This window comes from Balaenoptera musculus, chromosome X (assembly GCF_009873245.2).
Source record: "Balaenoptera musculus isolate JJ_BM4_2016_0621 chromosome X, mBalMus1.pri.v3, whole genome shotgun sequence".
Lineage (NCBI taxonomy): Eukaryota > Metazoa > Chordata > Mammalia > Artiodactyla > Balaenopteridae > Balaenoptera > Balaenoptera musculus.
In genome coordinates this window covers 100651502-100669158 of record NC_045806.1, presented here as the reverse complement: position 1 = coordinate 100669158, position 17657 = coordinate 100651502, and the positions used below count along the sequence as shown (strand labels likewise).

Genomic DNA, 17657 nt, shown 5'->3' with positions numbered 1-17657 from the left:
CTACATTTCTTTACGAGGTAGTCCAAAATAAAGATGTCATTATCCCACCCAAATAAAATAAATAAATGAAAATGGCCAGTTTCCCTCTAGCACCTGACTATTAAAATGCACAAGGGAAAAGAATAGCAAGACCTCCATCAAGGAACATACCAAGAGGCAGTTTCAAAAATGGCCATTTGCACAGAAGTATCCTGGAGTCAGAAGGGAAGATGGTGCCCAGGACAGCTCTTGAGAGTGACACCTTGAGCAGGAGATGTATGATTGGTTTCGGGAGCCTGGGCTGAAGCCTCGACAGCTGATGGCTGAGGCCATTCAGGTCTCGGGACTGAGGTTAGAATGGGAGCGAGAGTGGTGGCTAAGCGTGGAGCCTGCGGCTTTGCTGGGCTTGGGGAACTTCAAAGAAAGGCTATGTTTTCTCCATCCGGAGACAAGATGCTGAAACCATTGCTACTGCGTAAGAAGGAGGCGATTCCGATCTCAGAGAAGATCTCAGGTGTCCAGGTTCCAAGAACCCTCTGCAGTGCTACCGCCCAAACCTGACTAGCCATGGAAACAGTTTTTGGTCCGTCAGCAAAACTCTTCCTCAGGCTGGGGTCATCCTACCAACAAGAAGGGTTGTGTGTGCCTGTGTAAATAAACTGGCGATGCAGCATGGACACTGCTTCAGTTCCGCATAAGTCCCTCCCCCTCCCCAAGACCAAGGTGGACAAGGAGCCACGTTCTTTCTCAGCATCGAGCCTGAAATAACCGAAGGCAAGGACAACAGGCCACAAGATAAATTTCACAAGGGTTATTTTAATAACACAAGCCAATTCTGCTTGTGTTCCGGGTATTTTCTGGGTACGTTTGTGTTTCTATCACAGATATGTGATATAGGGTGCAAATCTGTGTAGTATCTGTGTGTGTGCATGTGTGTTTTCTATCTGGCAGTTCCATTTGAAGAAAGCAGCATGAACAAAGGTAAGGTCTACCTGCTGCTCTTATTTATTTTTGTTTTTAAAATGAATTTATTTTATTTTTGGCTGTGTTGGGTCTTTGTGGCTGTGTGTGGGCTTTCTGTAGTTGCGGCGCTTCTCCTTGCAGTGGCTGCTCTTGTGGTGGAGCACGGGCTCTAGGTGTGCGGGCTTCAGTAGTTGTGGCACACAGGCTCAGTAGTTGTGGCGCACGGGCTTAGCTGCTCTGCGGCACGTGGGATCTTCCCGCAGGCAGACTCTTAACCACTGCGCCACCAGGGAAGCCCTACCTGCTTCTTTTAAATAAAGTGATTATCCTGGATCAGTGCTCAGGGACCACCACCTCCTGGCTTCAGGCAACACTCAACCAAGAGGCTCCCTTTCAGTGTTGAATTAGCTGGAACCAGGGTTCTCCCAAGGATGTTGAAGGTGACAAAATACACTTGAAGGCCACATCATCCGTCAGCTCTGAGCTGGGGAAGGAGCTATGCTATGCTTTCTGCGTCTGGGGGTGGGGGAGAGGGGGTGAGAAGAGCCGCACGCGGGCCTAGACAGTCTCCTCTTGCGTTACCTTCGCAGAGGTAGGCCCCTCCCCCTCCGCTAGCGTGGTTTCTATCCCCATGTGCCCTCCACAACAGGGAAGGCGGTGAACAGAACTGGGAGAGAACCAGATGATGCCCTGCTCCCTCTCCTCCATAAAGCCCTATGAGTAGTCACTGCAGAAGTGTCCCTTGGAGTCCTCCTTGTACCTGAGCTGGTCACCATGAATGGGCCTCAGGCCTGCTTTGAAACACACTGTTCTCCCATTCGAGACTCCACACCACCCGTCTTGCACATCTAGGTGGTCCCAATGGGGCAGGGTGCGGGGAGCATGGGTGCTGGGGGAGAGGGTGGAAGAGAACAGGTGGGTCTGTGTAAACCCCTCATGGGCACCTGGGAAACTTCTGAGATGTGCATGGCCTATGATGGTGACTCAGGGCTGTTACTGCATGAAAGGAGGCCTCCTGGGCATTCGGTCTGAATGGTGCTGGCTTAGCAACTTCCATCAAATTTACTAACCCCATGTGACACAGAGAACAAATATGCAGAGAATTCACAACTTTATTGAAAGTACAAAAACATGGCCTGAAACAGTGGGTCAATGACTCTACTTCTATTTAATACACTTGGCAGGCATTTGGGGAACTGCTCTTGGTGGTGAGGTATGCAGAATTTGAATCTGGCTCAAAGGCACTTTGAAAAAACCTGTCACAGACACCATTCAAGACGAAACGGGGGCTACCGAAGGACCACCGATGATAAGGGACCAGGCTGTGATGCATGAGGGCACCTACAGGGAAGCAAGGGTGGAAGAAGACAGGGCGGAGGAGGCAACAGCATAGGAGGAAAGGGCGGCATGGGTGGCACGGGCAGCACGGGCCACACGGGTGGCATGAGAGGCATGGGTCGCATGGGCAGCATGGGCGGCATGGGGGGCACGGGCCACATGGGCGGCATGGGCAGCATGGGTGGCATGGGCCACATGGGCTGCAGGGGTGGCATGGGCCGCATGGGTGGCCTGGGCGGCATGGGCCACATGGGCTGCCCGGGCCACATGGGCGGCATGGGCAGCCCGGGCTGCATGGGCGGCATGGGCAGCCCGGGCTGCATGGGCGGCATGGGCAGCCCGGGGAGCCCCGGCGGCAGTGGCTCCAGAAGAACGCAGATCCAATTCAGCTCCTGAAGCAGGATGTCAAAGCAGGGTTCACACAAACAGACGGCAACAGGGGGGCCCGGGGGCCTGGGGGGCCCGGGGGGCACGTTTCTGAACATTAGTCCCCTCTGATTTCTCCTCCATTTGGCCCTTCTATTCCTAAACCAACCCTTCAAGCAGAGAGAAAAAGGGATTGATTAGTATATTGAGCATTTCATGTCAGACGTGAAAAATTGCAGCAGGGAGCTCTCGGTGCCTTGAAGATTTTAAACTGCATCAGGAGAAGCTGTTTCCTTCTTGCTAAAATATCTTAGGATATGTAGCTGAGGGCGCTCCCTTCAGGCCCCCTCCCCCCCAAGAGCGAGCACCGACTATGCCAGGCTCTGGATTGGCATATGGCTTTGTCTCTCCCCTCCCACCTTTACTATTATTTCCCCTACTCTTAGATGCAGGTGGAGCTGACCAACTGCACTCTGTCCCTGCTGCTATTACTATGCCTGGTAGGTCTGCGTCCTGACAACTGACCATCAGCTCCAGCTGCCACTAATCCCTACTCATTGGGCAGGTGTCACCTTAGTTATGGGGGAAGTTGAGCATAGGAAAAAGTGGGTGCCTTTTAAAATCATACTGAGGGGAATGGTCCCCATTTTGAAAAACCCATCTTTGGTTACAGTAAATAATCAATAGGAGTGGGTTGGATCTTTAAACAAAAGCTTTCCTCAAGGATGACTCAAAAGGGTCATTCATCCTCTGGAACCTTGGGATGGTTAAAAAGATGGAGATGGTATTGTGAGGGAGGTTTGGTCATGGGGGGCCCAGGGACTTTGTGGCTTGTCTTGCTGGACACCGGCAGAGCTGAAGCCCTGGACACTGCCTTAATATCCGACTATAGGGGTAATGAATGTTTAGACTAACTCGGCCCAAATTTACTAAAGCTCTTAAAATCTTTGCCCAGACAAGAGTTTGGGGGGAAAGAGGCATACCATTGTCACCACTGTCAATTCTGCACTCTCCACCCTGCCCCACCCTCCAAACCTTCCTGGGCTCAGGACCAGGTCAGCTCACTCTGCTCTGGCTACAGTTGCAGGACCTTGGACCAGAGCCTCTGGTGCCCAGCACGGTTGCGCCCTCTAGGAGCTGCTAATCAACCAGGAGATCCCCATCCTGTTCCTTATGCTTAAGGCAAGAGGGTGCAACCTGCATTTTAGGAAGACAGCCGACAACCACGTGAGTGAGGGGTCACAAAATGGCTCCCCCCTAAATATCTGCCAACTATTAACAACTGAAAGTAAAGCCTGTCCTGTGGACTCCACTGCTCCCTCAGCAAATCAGTTCATGGAATTATGTCACATTTAGTATTTTTGGAAGTTTCCACTTGGCAAATTTTACATGAGACCAAGGGCCTCCGTTCTCTGTCGCCCCATTTTCCCTCTCCCATCTTAGTATTTGGGTCCTTCTGCTGCATGAATATGTAGTCAAAAAAAGCCAGTGTAATAGAGCTCATTTTGGGGGGTTCGAGTGTACCAATGGTCAAATCTGCATAAATATAAGCAATATGCAAAGCTGGCTATCTGAGGTTCAGGCTGACACTACTTCCATACTTCCAATACTGGTTTCCTAAAACAACTCGTACTGTCTTTGCAAAACAAGGGAGGGTGTCCATTAAATGTTTCTTTGGGACATTCATGCTGTAGAGTTTGGAAATAGATGAAAACATTCTCCCTTTTTCTTCATTTGTTTCTTGCTGCTCTTTTTCCCTTCAGAACTCCATTAAAAGACTACTACGTAAACCCAGGAGAAGCAAGCCGCGAAAACGTCAGTTTTTCTTTTCCTCTGAGCTTGCTTTGCCTGCTTGAGAAAGCAGAGGCCTGGGCCTCCCAAGCCCTGGCCAGACCTGACTGTGAGCCCAGCCCGTGGCCTTAGGCTGCCAGCACTGCTTTCCAGACCCCACCACCAGCTCTGCAGCCCGTGTCCATCACTGCCCTCACACACGCTCTCTGCAGCAAAGCTAGTGAACCCATCCTGATTCTTCTTTTTCTCTCTTTCTTTCTTTTCTTCTTCTTTTTGCCCCCAAATACTCCTTTGGTATAACTTAGGCTTTTCTATAGTCTCAAATAATCACTCCTGATCCTTTGACTCACAAACTAGTCATCACTGGAAGAGCAAAGGTATTTCACCTTACCACGGGTAAGAATCCTGCCTGAACTAAGAGTCATCCTCTACTACCAGCAAATTCCACACACCCCATCTCTTCGCAACAGTACCACGAAAAGGAAGAAAAGCCTCAGGTGTTAGAAATTCCTCAAGAGACTATTCATGAATGCATTTGGTAGTCTCAAAAATTTGAATGTGTGAGGAATCCTCACGGCGTAGGTTCCACTCTGTATAACACTTGCCTACCTTCCACCTTTCTCAGGGCGGTGGAACTTTGTTTGAAATTATTGTTTTAGTTTGTTTTGTGCTTTAGACATATTTCAAAGGTTGCAACTCACCCTCCCACCTCCACTATAATGCAAAACCTACTATGTTAGCAACGCTTTCAGGCTGGCATATCAAAGAATTCCAGAAAATGAGGATTTAGGGCTGCCACTCTCTCCACTACTTTACCAAACACTTAGAAACTCCAGCAGGAGAGGGCCTCTCTCCCATGGGGCTGGGTGTGTGTGTGTGAGTTGGGGGGACCTCTTCTCCTCAGCCCTTGGGCTGGAAGCCCAGATCAGCCCTGGGGGATCCCTGTCGGGGCTGCCATGAGCTGGGCAGCCTTGTTTTCCTACCTCAGACATTTGTAGTTGCTGGGAGCCCCTACTTGGTCTACACCAGGCTGGGCCTTATGTGGCAGCACTGGGCACGGGGCCTCTGGCTTTCTTTCCCAGGACACTGCCAGGCTCTCATGGGCTGATCCTGGCCTAGGTTGTCCCCAGGCAAGGACGTATGCACTCCCAACAAGTGATCACCTACCATACAGGCACCCACCAGTGAGGGGGCCTCTCACCTCCTGCCCTCCTAGAGACAACTGCCTGGTCCCAGTGGATGTCACCAGGAACGGGGTCCAGGCATGGCGGCTGCTGTAGAAGGGCAGCTGAGGCCACCTCAGTTGGGGGGAAGCTCACCGTTTTCCCTGCCTGGACTGACCTGGGCGCCAGCCAGGCCGCTCCAGCCCTCAGCCCCCAGCTGTGTCTCCTGCACACGGTCCCGTGCAGGATTGTGAGGCGGGGGTGGCGAGGAAGAGCCCTGAGTGGGTGCTGGAGAAGAAGGGCACCCCGGGCGTCAGGGCAAGGAAGTCAGACCTGCCCCTCAGCACACTGGCAGCAGCTCAAGCCCTGCCCTAGGCAGCGAGCTGCCTCCAGTGGGACAGCTCGGGGACCCAAAGCCTGTGAGCTGTGCCACCCAGCCCGGGCCCTCGCCTCTGGAAAGTGTTCGACATTCAAGTGCCTCCCTCATCAGCTGACAAAATGGTGTTTTACAAAAGTTCTAAACAATTCTAAAGTCCTAAGAGTATTTTCTTCGCTAACAAAAGTTCTGAGAGCATCTTATTTTGTTCTGAAAGCAAGAAACCACTCTCTGTGGAAAAGATAACAAAAGAACAGCTGCGGGAGGAGCAGACTTGGGCTCTACGCTCTCCCCTCCCCGTCAGCGTCAGCTTGAGTAAACGTGCATCAGGTGCTCCTCTGTTGTGTTCTGAGTGTGAATTATCCCCTCACTCCAATGCCCAAGTACTTACGTATTCACTCCTTATGCAAAGAACTTACGCTTGGTTTTAAATAATTTAATATAATTGGACTCCTCGGTGCATTAATTTGAATAATTGCCACTTCAGGCTTAACCTCAGTGTGACTCCACACAAAAGTGGTACCTAAAGGATACCAGTGTTAGAAGGAATTCAACTTGTGTGTGCGAGTGTGTGTGTAGAATTCAGTGACATATAATATATAACTTTATATAGGTATAGTTTATACAAAGGTATATATATATACATATATATATTCACCTTTATATACATGGAATAGTATACTATGGTAGTTTTTTTTTCCTTTAGGAAATCAAAATCTTCTGGTTATGGGCAATTTCCAAAACCTGGGGCTTACTTATCCCATTTACCTCCAACTGAGACCCCAAAGTTCAAACCTTATTTCCCAAACATGGAAACGGCTACAAAAAGAAACCGACGTGAGAATGTCCAGGACAAAGGTGTCCAAGTCCCAAAGCAGGTTTTAGAATGGCTGCCCTGCCAAGGTGCTTTTTTCAGGTTTACTGACCTTCACTTTGGCTTCAGTCACACCCATGCGCCTTGTAAGCTCCTGTCTGAGGGGAGAAAATTGGAAGTGTTCAGCATTGGGGGTTGTGGATGAAGCTGAATATAGGATGCTATTTCATCCTTTAAAAAATTTCTTTTCTGGAAAATGCCAGTGATTTATTTTAAGAACCAATTTCTGCAGTACGAAAACTCACACATTTTCAGGTTATACAGTGAAAATAAGTTGACAAAGCGTTTAAGGAAAGCCAAGTCTCATTAGTAAAGGAGGCACAGTTCCCAAAAACACATGAAATTCTAATCCAGTTTCTTTTAGTGCTACCATCTTCAAAAATGAATAAAAATCTCTGACAAAATATCTTTACCAACTTTCAATCATTGCTCTTGCCCATTTTATGATTAAATTAGACCTTAGGGCTTCCCTGGTGGCGCAGTGGTTGAGGGTCTGCCTGCCGGTGCGGGGGGCGTGGGTTCAGGCCCTGGTCTGGGGGGATACCGCGTGTCGCGGAGTGGCTGGGCCCGTGGGCCGCAATTCCTGGGCCTGCGCGTCTGGAGCCTGTGCTCCGCGACGGGAGGGGCCGCGGTGGTGAGGGACCCGCGCGCCGCGATGAGGGGTGGCCCCCGCTTGCCATGGCTGGAGAGGGCCCTCGCGCAGAAACGGAGACCCAACGCAGCCACAAATAAATAAAATTTTTAAAAAAAGGAAATGTTTATTTAGAATGAGGAAGGAAATCACAAAAAAAATTATAAATTAAAAAAAAAATTAGACCTTAAAATAGCTCGCTTGCTGGATCAATCTATCAGTGATGAACAGGTTGGAGTACGTCCTAGTAGGTACGAAAGGACGGCACAAAATGCTGTTCATTCGCTGGTTGAGCTTATTTTAAAAAAATTTTTAGGGCTTCCCTGGTGGCGCAGTGGTTAAAAATCCTCCAGCCAATGCAGGGCACATGGGTTCGAGCCCTGGTCGGGGAAGATCCCACATGCCACAGAGCAACTAAGCCCGCGTGCCTAGAGCCCGAGCTCCACAACAAGAGAAGCCACCACAATGAGAAGCCCGCGCACCGCAGCAAAGAGTAGCCCCCGCTCGCCACAACTAAAGAAAGCCCGTGCACAGCAACGAAGACCCAATGCAGCCTAAAATAAATAAATAAATTAATTTAAAAAAATTTTTTTTATTACCAACTCCCCAGCGCCGACCTAGTACACTACTCTGTAATCTGTAGCTTGAGACTTGCTTTAGAGACAGTTTTCTCACAAGAGCAAAATTTAAGGGAATGCAGAAAAATCACTAGTCAAGATAAATAATTTTCAAAACCACTATTTTAAAATACAAATATCAATGCAAATATAATCCATGAATAACTGACGGTCAAAACTTCAGATAAAAGTAGACTCCAACTCTGCATTTGCTCCACCACGCCTCAGGCGACTCATTATTTATGTTAACCGGCGGCCGACAAAGCTCCCCGACATGACTTATTCAAACACCGCACGGAAATATCGACCTCGATTCCCACCAGGCAGAGCCCCCGCCCCCGTCCTAGGCCCCGAGTGCGCCGGAAGGGCCGGGCCGCCGCCAGGCCCCGGGGCTTTCAGGTCCGGAGCCGAGGAGAGGGACCCGCGAGAGCGCCGCCCGCCACCCGCGCGGCAGCCCGCGCCGCCCGAGACGCCCGCTTACCGCGTGCGCTCGTTGGGGTACTGAGTACGCTGGAAAACGCGCTCCAGGTCCTGCAGCTGCACCCGCGTGAACCTGGCGTGGGGGACCTGCTGCTGCCCCTCTGCGGCCTCGGGACCCTCGACGGCGGCCCACGGGGGCTGCTCCTCGCCGCCCTGCTCTCCGCCTTCGCCGCCGCTCGCCTCAGCCTCGGCCTCGGCCTCGCGGCTTTCGCCGTCCGCGGGGCCGGCGGCTCCGACGCTGACATCACAGCCTTCCTTTCCTTCTCCTTCGTCTCCCGCCTTTTTCCCTTCCGCGGCTGCTCCCAGCTCCGGTTCGGACTGAGCCTTCTGCTCCTCTCCCCCCTCTCCGGGAAGCGAGATCTCCGCGGGCTTCACCTCTGCAAGGGAGGAAACCCAAAGAGAAAGATCAGGCCGTCGAGGGAGCCCGGCTCTGGGGAGGGGCTGCGTCCGAGTGGGGTCCTGCCGTTCGCCCCTCCCTGGGATCGGCTAAAGCGAGTGCCCCGCCCGCCACTGACCGTGCGCTTCTTCCCGCTCCTCGTCGACCCCCAGCTTGAGGAAGCCGGCGACGGTTGCATCCGCGTCGTCATAGGCATCGTGGCTGCTCTGCGGCTGACGCTCCATGTCCCAACTGCTGTCGAGGAGACTGTGAGCTTCAGCGGAGGCTGCGCTGAATCTCCTGAGACCCCCGGCTCACGACTCAAGGCTAGAGCGGTGGCCCACGACCCGGCACCGCTAAGGCTCCTCTGGCGTCTGGTCAGCTTTCAGGGAGTCTGGAATAACGCTCTCTGCGGGTTTACCACAGCCTGCTGGGGGTTGGGTTGGCTGATGTGCGCATGCGGCAGGGCCTCCGCCGTCTAGGGGGCGCTGGCGGGGGGGCGGGGGATGTTGCGCGCCGCCCGGGCGCTGGTAGGGAGCATGCGTGAGAGCAGAACGCCGGGTCCCAGGTTGCAACCTAACTGAGTAAGTACTCCGCACTGGGTCGGGCGTCTTCCCAGACCAAGGGGCTGTGCCCGATTTGTGGAGGGTACGAGAGAGACCTCACCCAGGCTCCATAGACCTTGGAGAAGCGTCTGGGGACTATCTCTTGACCGAGCCCTCCATATCCAGCAGCCAGTACCAAGAAGGGAACAGTAATCAAAGTAATACGGTCGACCCTTGGTATCCGCGGGGGATTGGTTCCAGGACCCGCCGCGGATACCAAAATCGGCGGTTGCTCAAGTCCCATAGTCGGCCCTCCGCATCCGCTGATGCGAAACCCATGGATATGGAGGGCCGCCTGTATATTTATTGAAATTTAAAAAAAAAAAACCCTGTGTTTAAGTGGACTTGCAAGTTCAAAAGCCGTGTAGTTGAAGGGTCAATCAACCGTATTATTAGCTAGGAGTTTGCTTGCTCTGAATGTTTGCAATGAGGCTAAAGTCAGAGTCCACCATACTCCCCCAGGGTCTCCGGGAACAGGAGCTTGGGTTTTATGAGCATGCGGGGTGCTCAGATGTACTACAGGGGTAAAAACCAACCTAGCACACCCCTTAAGAAAGTCCATGGCCAGTAGATTTTTAGTAATGAATCCACATCAGATTGCAGAAGTTGAAACCTGCACAGTGCTTAGAGCATCTGAGAATGCATAAAGTGCAAGGGCTCCTCTTCGTCCTGGTTTTGACTGTGGATAATGCAACTTCTGCGCTGCGGCTGACTATAGACCTTCTTCAAAAACCTACTCGTTCCCTTTGCTGGGCGAGTGCTGTGGACCTGGTCGAATTCCTCCCTTTCCTGCTGCTGCCTCCTCCCCTTTTCCTCTAAACCTCCCTTTTCTAGAAATATCTTCCTGAGCTCTTTCTGCGGAATAAATAAAATTTATTTATTGTCAAATACAGAGATCCAGGCCAGATTGAGGGCCCTGAGATTCTTCCTGCAAGGAGTGTTTTGTGGATGCTTCAGGATGTGTTAATATTCTAAATATTAAGACTAGCTTCTAACAATGGACCCTATGCTTGACAATGTATGTGAAGTATCTTAATTTTACCTGCACGACCACCATTCTCATTAACCCTATTTTATATCAGAAATTAAACTACGTTCATGGGCCCCAAATGTATCATGGACCCTAGTCACCTCATGTACTATGCCTAATGGATAACTACCCCCTGCCTCATGCTCCCAGAGAATGGGTAAGAAAACAGCTAAAATGTTTGGTTGGGGACTTCCCTGGTGGTGCAGTGGTTGAGAATCTGCCTGCCAATGCAGGGGACACGGGTTCGAGCCCTAGTCTGGGAAGATCCCACATGCTGTGGAGCAACTAAGCCCGTGTGCCACAACTACTGAGCCTGCGCTCTAGAGCCCATGAGCCACAACTACTGAGCCGACGTGCCACAACTACTGAAGCCCACGTGCCTAGAGCCTGTGCTCCGCAACAAGAGAAGCCACCGCAATGAGAAGCCCGCGCACCACAACAAAGAGTAGACCCCGCTCACCACAACTAGAGAAAGCCCACGTGCAGCAACAAAGACCCAACGCAGCCAAAAAATAAATTTTAAAAATATGTTTGGTTGGCCAATTCACTCTCAAAAAGATGGTAAGAGATTGCAATCTGACGGCCTCTGTCTTTGACCAAGATATTACCTTCTCAGGATAGCACTTCCTGGAGCCAAACTACTGACATCAGAAACCTTGCTTTCTCCCCACTTGCTACCTGGCTAACCTGAGTTACTTATTCTCCCTTAGCCTTAGTTTCCTTATCTCCAAAATCGAGATAACAACAGTACCTAATTCTTGGGGTTGTTGTGAGGATTAATGGAGATAATTTTTAAAATCTTTATAAGTGACCATACCATGTTGCCTCCCATTTCCTTCCAACTTTTTAGCAATTATTTTTCATGAGGGCCCAGGAGAGAAGATAAAGATGGTTATCATCTGAGTGTTGGCAATGAAGAGAGGATATTTTCTTGTGAAAATAATGTCCCTGCCATGTCTTCTTGTACCTATATGTGCTTCAGGCAATAAGCCTATGTTGGCTGCTGCATGTACAGGACAGCAATGTGGGAAGGCCTGGGAAAGCCAACCTGGCCATTGTGCTGGAGGTTCTCACAATCTGGGGAGGCAAACTGGCCCACCTAGGAGTAGGAGGACCCACAGTATGGACGCACACCTCCAAGCCCCACACCTTACTTACTCTGTGACCCTGGGCAAGGTAGCTGACCTCTTAGAGCTTCGGGTACCACATCTGTAGGATGGGGATCATGATGGTACCTGCTGTACCGTGTTGTGAAATTTACATGAAGGAATACAAGTAAGGCCCACGGTGAGGGCTCAGATAACTTTAGCTGATGCTAGTTAAGGGGTTGGGACTGACTGCGGTCAGTCTGCACAGGGGCCTGCACTGACTGAAGATGCTGGACACGGAGTGTCGCCCCTGCTCCTGAGTGGATATGAGAGTCTGTGGAGTGGCACACAGCTGTGCTTGCTCATGCTGGTGACACCATGTGGGTGCTCAATGTGCACCAGGGCCTGGCTAATCAATCTTATAGCCGTCCCCTGAAGAGGGGGCCATCACTCTCTTTAGTTCCTAATGGAAGAAATGGAGGCTCAGAGAGGTCCAGTGACTTTCCTAAGGTTACACAGCCCAAAGGTAGGGCCAGGATTCAAATCTTTGAAAAGACTTTGTACTTAGCAGCCCGTGGTAGAAGCAGGTTTGGTTTTTGTGGGTAGGGTGTTGTTTGTACCTCACAGGATGGATCAGACACTGCCAGATGCTGTGCAGGTTGTGCTGGGAATCCCAGTTAAAAGAAGTAGCATGGTGTAAATCAACTATACTTAAAAAATAAAAAAAGGTAGATGAGCAGCCCCAGGAGGGATGAGTGCAAGCTTGTCTCAGGGAACCCCAACACAGCCAGGGTGGCCAGTCAAGTGCATGCAAAGTGTGGCCTTGAGAGGGAATTGGAGGGAGAACCTGAAGATAACACTGTAGTGGGTGAGAAGTAAAGTTTAAAAGGTGGATTGAGGTCAAAGTTATGGAAGGAGTCAGAATGCCAGCATCTGGGCATGGATAACTGTAATGGTTTTGGTCAGGGGGCAGTGATAATGAAAGTGGTATCTTCGGATGTGGAGTAGAGGGGGAGAGTCTCTAATGTGGCACCCTGCTCAGTTCATTGCAGTTGTTGGAGTGGGGTACATCGACCAGACATGGGGTTCCTGACTTGGAGGCCATGGTTGGCCACTGGGGAGATCGTGAGTCTTTTTGAACATGAATGTAAATTTTAAGAGCGTGTGCACCTTTCATCAGATAATCAAGGGGGTACATGATGGCACTAACTATCTCCTCCCAAAGCACAGAAGACCACAGTTTTGAGTAAAGATGCCAGGCTTTAGAGTTGGAACACCTGAATCTGGTTTCAGCGCACAGCACTGTTCTTCTAGTTCTCTTCTCATAGCAAGAACTTTGGCCCCATGTTCTTGTCACGTGACACTGAGCATGCCTGACATCTCTCTGAGCTTCAGTTTCCCAATTGTAAAATAGGGTGACTATTATTACTACTACTACTAGCTAAAATAATCATCTTACAAAATACTTTTCTTTTTTCTTTTTTTTTATTTCTTAGTCTCTGTCTACATTTCACTTAGCATAATGCCCTCTAGATTCATCCATGTTGTGGCAGGATTTCCTTCTTTCTCGTGACTGAACAATATCCCATTGTATATGTACACCCGATCTTCTTTATCCATTCATCCATCAATGGACACTCAGGTTGTTTGTATGTCTTGCTATTTACAGAATTCTTGTGAAGCGAGAATGAAGTATGGAAAGATGATACTTTATTAATTTTAACTGAGTAAAAATATAAGGGGTGATTTTTATTATTGTCATTTGTGCTAAGGGATTTGGCTTTTTATTTTTTAAATACCATTTATCATGAAATTTTCAAACATACACAAAAGTAGAAAGAATACAGTAATGCAATAATGAACCCCCATAGAAATCATCATCCAGATTCAATATCAGGATTTTGCTAAACTTGCTTCATCTATTCTGTTTTTTTTTCTTCCATCTCTCTTTTGTTCCCTCCCTTCCTTCTGTCTTTTTCTACTCCTCCCCTCCCCACTCACTCTCCTCTTCTTGCTGTGCTAATTTAAAAGAAACTCAACACAACATGTATTTTCATCCCTATATCTTCATGTGTATACACTTTCTAAAAAATACAGACTTTTTTTCCTACATAACCACAGTGCCATCCAGGCACCTGAATGGTAATAATAATCCCTTGGTGCCATCACCCAGTCACTTGTATTCCGAATTCCCTGATTGCCTCAAAAATGACTTCTTACAGTTGGTTTTTTTAGGATATAAGTTTTTCTGTGTCTACACTGATAAAGTAAAAGGAAAACTCGAGGGGGGGGACATTTGCATATGTAATCCCAGCCTTAGAAAGGGGAGGAGGAAATTAAAGACAGCCCTGGATATATACTACTGCTGGTGGTTGTATGTGGCAATAAAAGTGATTCAGTTTGGGGTTTTTTAAAAAGATTTATTTTATTTATTTATTTTTAGCTGCATTGGCTCTTCGTTGCCGCGCATGGGCTTTCTCTAGTTGCCGTGAGCAGGGTCTCCTCTTCGTTGCAGTGCGCGGGCTTCTCATTGCAGTGGCTTCTCTTGTTGTGGAGCATGGGCTCTAGGCACACGGGCTTCACTAGTTATGGCACGTGGGCTCAGTACTTGTGGCTCACGGGCTCTAGAGCACAGGCTCAGTAGTTGTGGCACACGGGCTTATTTGCTCTCCAGCATGTGGGATCTTCCCGGACCAGGGCTCGAACCCACGTCCCCTGCATTAGCAGGCGGATCCCTAACCACTGCGCCGCCAAGGGAAGCCCCCTCAGATTCTAATTTTAATCCAGACTGAACAAACTGAAAGCTAACTGTATTAGCAAAGATGTTCCAAATGTAAAAGTTTGTTATGTTATTAACAGAACTATTTACATGCATATTTACAAGCAGTCCTTTTGTACATAAGTTTTACTTTTAGTTAATTGGAAAAAGATTTTTGATATTAGGTAAAAATATTACTAAAATAGGGCTGAGGTGGTACCACATTATAGTAAAGTATTAGAGAAGTGATTCTCAAGGTGTATCAATAATAAAACAGATGAAAACTTGAGTGACAAAAATCTAGTAAAATTCTCTAGTAGAAAAGTCAATGCAACTCATGCTATAAAACAAAAGTGGTAAAGTCATATAAATAAAGCAGAATACTGTTATAGGCTTTATTTTTTTAATAATTTAAACCATAATTCAAAAAGAGCCATGTACCAAAATGTTCACTGCAGCTCTATTTACAATAGCCAGGACATGGAAGCAACCTAAGTGTCCATAAACAGATGAATGGATAAAGAAGATGTGGCACATATATACATGGAATATTACTCAGCCGTAAAAAGAAATGAAATTGAGTTATTTGTAGTGAGGTGGATGGACCTAGAGTCTGTCATACACAGTGAAGTAAGTCAGAAAGAGAAAAATAAACACCGTATGCTAACACATATATATGGAATCTAAAAAAAAAAAATGAACCTAGGGGCAAGACGGGAATAAAGACACCGACCTACTAGAGAATGGACTTGAGGATACGGGGAGCGCGAAGGGTAAGCTGGGACAAAGTGAGAGAGTGGCATGGACATATATACACTACCAAACATAAAATAGCTAGCTAGTGGGAAGCAGCCGCACAGCACAGGGAGATCAGCTCGGTGCTTTGTGACCACCTAGAGCGGTCGGATAGGGAGGCTGGGAGGGAGGGAGACGCAAGAGGGAAGAGATATGGGGACATATGTATATGTATAACTGATTCACTTTGTTATAAACCAGAAACTAACACACCATTGTAAAGCAATTATACTCCAATAAAGATGTTTAAAAAAAATAAAATAAAATAAATTTATTTTATTTATTTATTTATTTATTTTTGGTTGCATTGGGTCTTCGTTGCTGGGTGCAGGCTTTCTCTAGTTGTGCGAGCGGGGGCTACTCTTCATTGCGGTGCGCCGGCTTCTCATTGTGGTGGCTTCTCTTGTTGCAGAGCACGGGCTCTAGGTGTGCAGGCTTCAGTAGTTGTGGCATGCAGGCTTCAGTAGTTGTGTCATGCAGGCTTCAGAAGTTGTGGCACGTGGGCTCAGTAGTTGTGGCTCGTGGGCTCTAGAGCGCAGGCTCAGTAGTTGTGGTGCATGGGCTTAGTTGCTCCATGGCATGTGGGATCTTCCCAGACCAGAGATCGAACCTGTGTCCCCTGCATTGGCAGGCGGATTCTTAACCACTGCACCATCAGGGAAGTCCCTGTTATAGGCTTTAGGGTAATGAGGTTAGGTGAAAAAAATGAACAATTCTAAAATTGCAATAAATCCTCAGTGAAGAATCTTGGTTGTTTAGTTGGGTGTTCTAAGTTGTTGTCTTTTTTTAATTTTTATTGGAGTATAGTTGATTTACAATGTTGTGTTAGTTTTGGGTGAACAGCAAAGTGAATCATATATATATATATATATATATTCACTCTTTTTTTAGATTCTTTTCCCATATAGGCCATTACAGAGTCTAGGTCTTTTCTTTTAACCCCGTTTTGAAAGCCCTTGGTATCAAATATCATCTGGATAATCAGTCATTAAAGATATATTCTAAGACTTCACTGCTAAAGATATCCATGATCGTGATTCATATTTGAAACTCAAGTCACTGAGAAGAGACACTAAATGTAAAACCAAATGAAACACTAAATGTAAAACCAAATGAAAGCTATAATATTCATATCTTAAGAAGGATGCTGCATTTTGCAGTAATATGTATTTCTAGGCTAAGACTGTTTCCCTCAAGAAAAGTATCAATAGAATTTAAAGGATAAACTTCTAATCAGCTGGCAAAATTTACTTTTAACGTTTCATTTATTTCAAAATTGATTTTATTGCAGCCAAAACAATGGAATTAACTGTACACAATAAACTATTATATATATACATATATATACATTTTAAATTTTAGGAAATAAAGTTTACTTTGGCAGAGAGTGTTAAACAAAATTAAAGTTGCGGGCTTCCCTGGTGGCGCAGTGGTTGAGAATCTGCCTGCAAATGCAGGGGACACGGGTTCGAACCCTGGCCTGGGAGGATCCCACATGCCGCGGAGCAGCTGGGCCCGTGAGCCACAACTGCTGAGCCTGCGCGTCTGGAGCCTGTGCTCCGCAACAAGAGAGGCCACGATAGTGAGAGGCCCATGCACCGCGATGAAGAGTGGCCCCCGCTTGCCGCAACTAGAGAAAGCCCTCGCACAGAAACGAAGACCCAACACAGCCAAAAATAAATTTAAAAAAAAATTAAAAAAATAAATAAATAAAAACAAACAAACAAAAAAAAAACTGACAACCCCATACCCTGGAAAAAAAAAATTAAAGTTGCATACGTTAGTAACATAACTCAATATCCTTAATTTGGTAGAAGTGTGACATTTTCTTGCTTTCCTGTGTTCTGCTAAATCACCACAACCTAAACTGCTTTATAAAACGTATATGCTGAAATTTAAGTTTACTGTTTTTGCTTACTCTCTGATTACAAACAAAACTTTTCATAAGGCTCTTCTATTTCTGGGTCCATCTCATCATCAGTATCATCCAAGTATGGATCAACAGCCCCCGATAAATTTGTTCACAGATATAGAGAACAAACTAGTGGTTACCAGTGGGAAGAGAGAGGGTGGGAGAGGCAAGATAGGGGTAGGGGATTAAGAGGTACAAACAATTATGTATAAAATAAATAAGCTACAAGGATATATTGTACAACACAGGGAATATAGCCAATATTTTATAATAACTATAAATGTACTATAACCTTTAAAAATTGTGAATCACTATGTTGTAAACCTGTAACTTATGTAATATTATACAATAAAAAAGGTTAAAAAGTAAAATAAAAAAAAAAGAAAAAGAAGTCAGGGTAAGGAGAAAGTGCCAAATTTTTTTTTAATTAACATAAAACCTGAAACAGTAAAACTATAAGAAAACATATGGGAAAAGTTTCTTGACATTGGTCATGGCAATGATTTTTTGGTCAT

At 47.4% G+C, this 17657-nt stretch overlaps 1 protein-coding gene and 1 non-coding gene across 2 annotated transcripts; one reads left to right on the top strand and one right to left on the bottom strand.

Annotated features, from left to right (window-relative positions):
* Nucleotides 1-2090: 2090 nt before the first annotated feature.
* LOC118888350 (homeobox protein ESX1-like) lies at nucleotides 2091-9199 on the bottom strand. The gene is made up of 4 exons (XM_036839317.1): nucleotides 9094-9199; nucleotides 8580-8955; nucleotides 6903-6948; nucleotides 2091-2816 (listed from the first exon to the last, which is right to left on the bottom strand). Exons 1-4 carry the CDS (start codon nucleotides 9197-9199, stop codon nucleotides 2232-2234), a joined length of 1113 nt encoding a protein of 370 aa, XP_036695212.1. The 3' UTR covers nucleotides 2091-2231.
* Nucleotides 5282-5431, top strand: LOC118889338. Its single transcript, XR_005018478.1, has one exon.
* Nucleotides 9200-17657: the final 8458 nt, after the last annotated feature.

Coding starts and splice junctions, on each gene's coding strand:
- LOC118888350 (XM_036839317.1), bottom strand. CDS start 9,199: ATGGAGCGTCAGCCGCAGAGCAGCCACGATGCCTATGACGACGCGGAT. Junction 8,956..9,093: donor GGAGCGGGAAGAAGCGCACG/GTCAGTGGCGGG, acceptor CCTCCCTTGCAG/AGGTGAAGCCCGCGGAGATC. Junction 2,817..6,902: donor TGACTGAAGCCAAAGTGAAG/GTCAGTAAACCT, acceptor CTCTGCTTGAAG/GGTTGGTTTAGGAATAGAAG.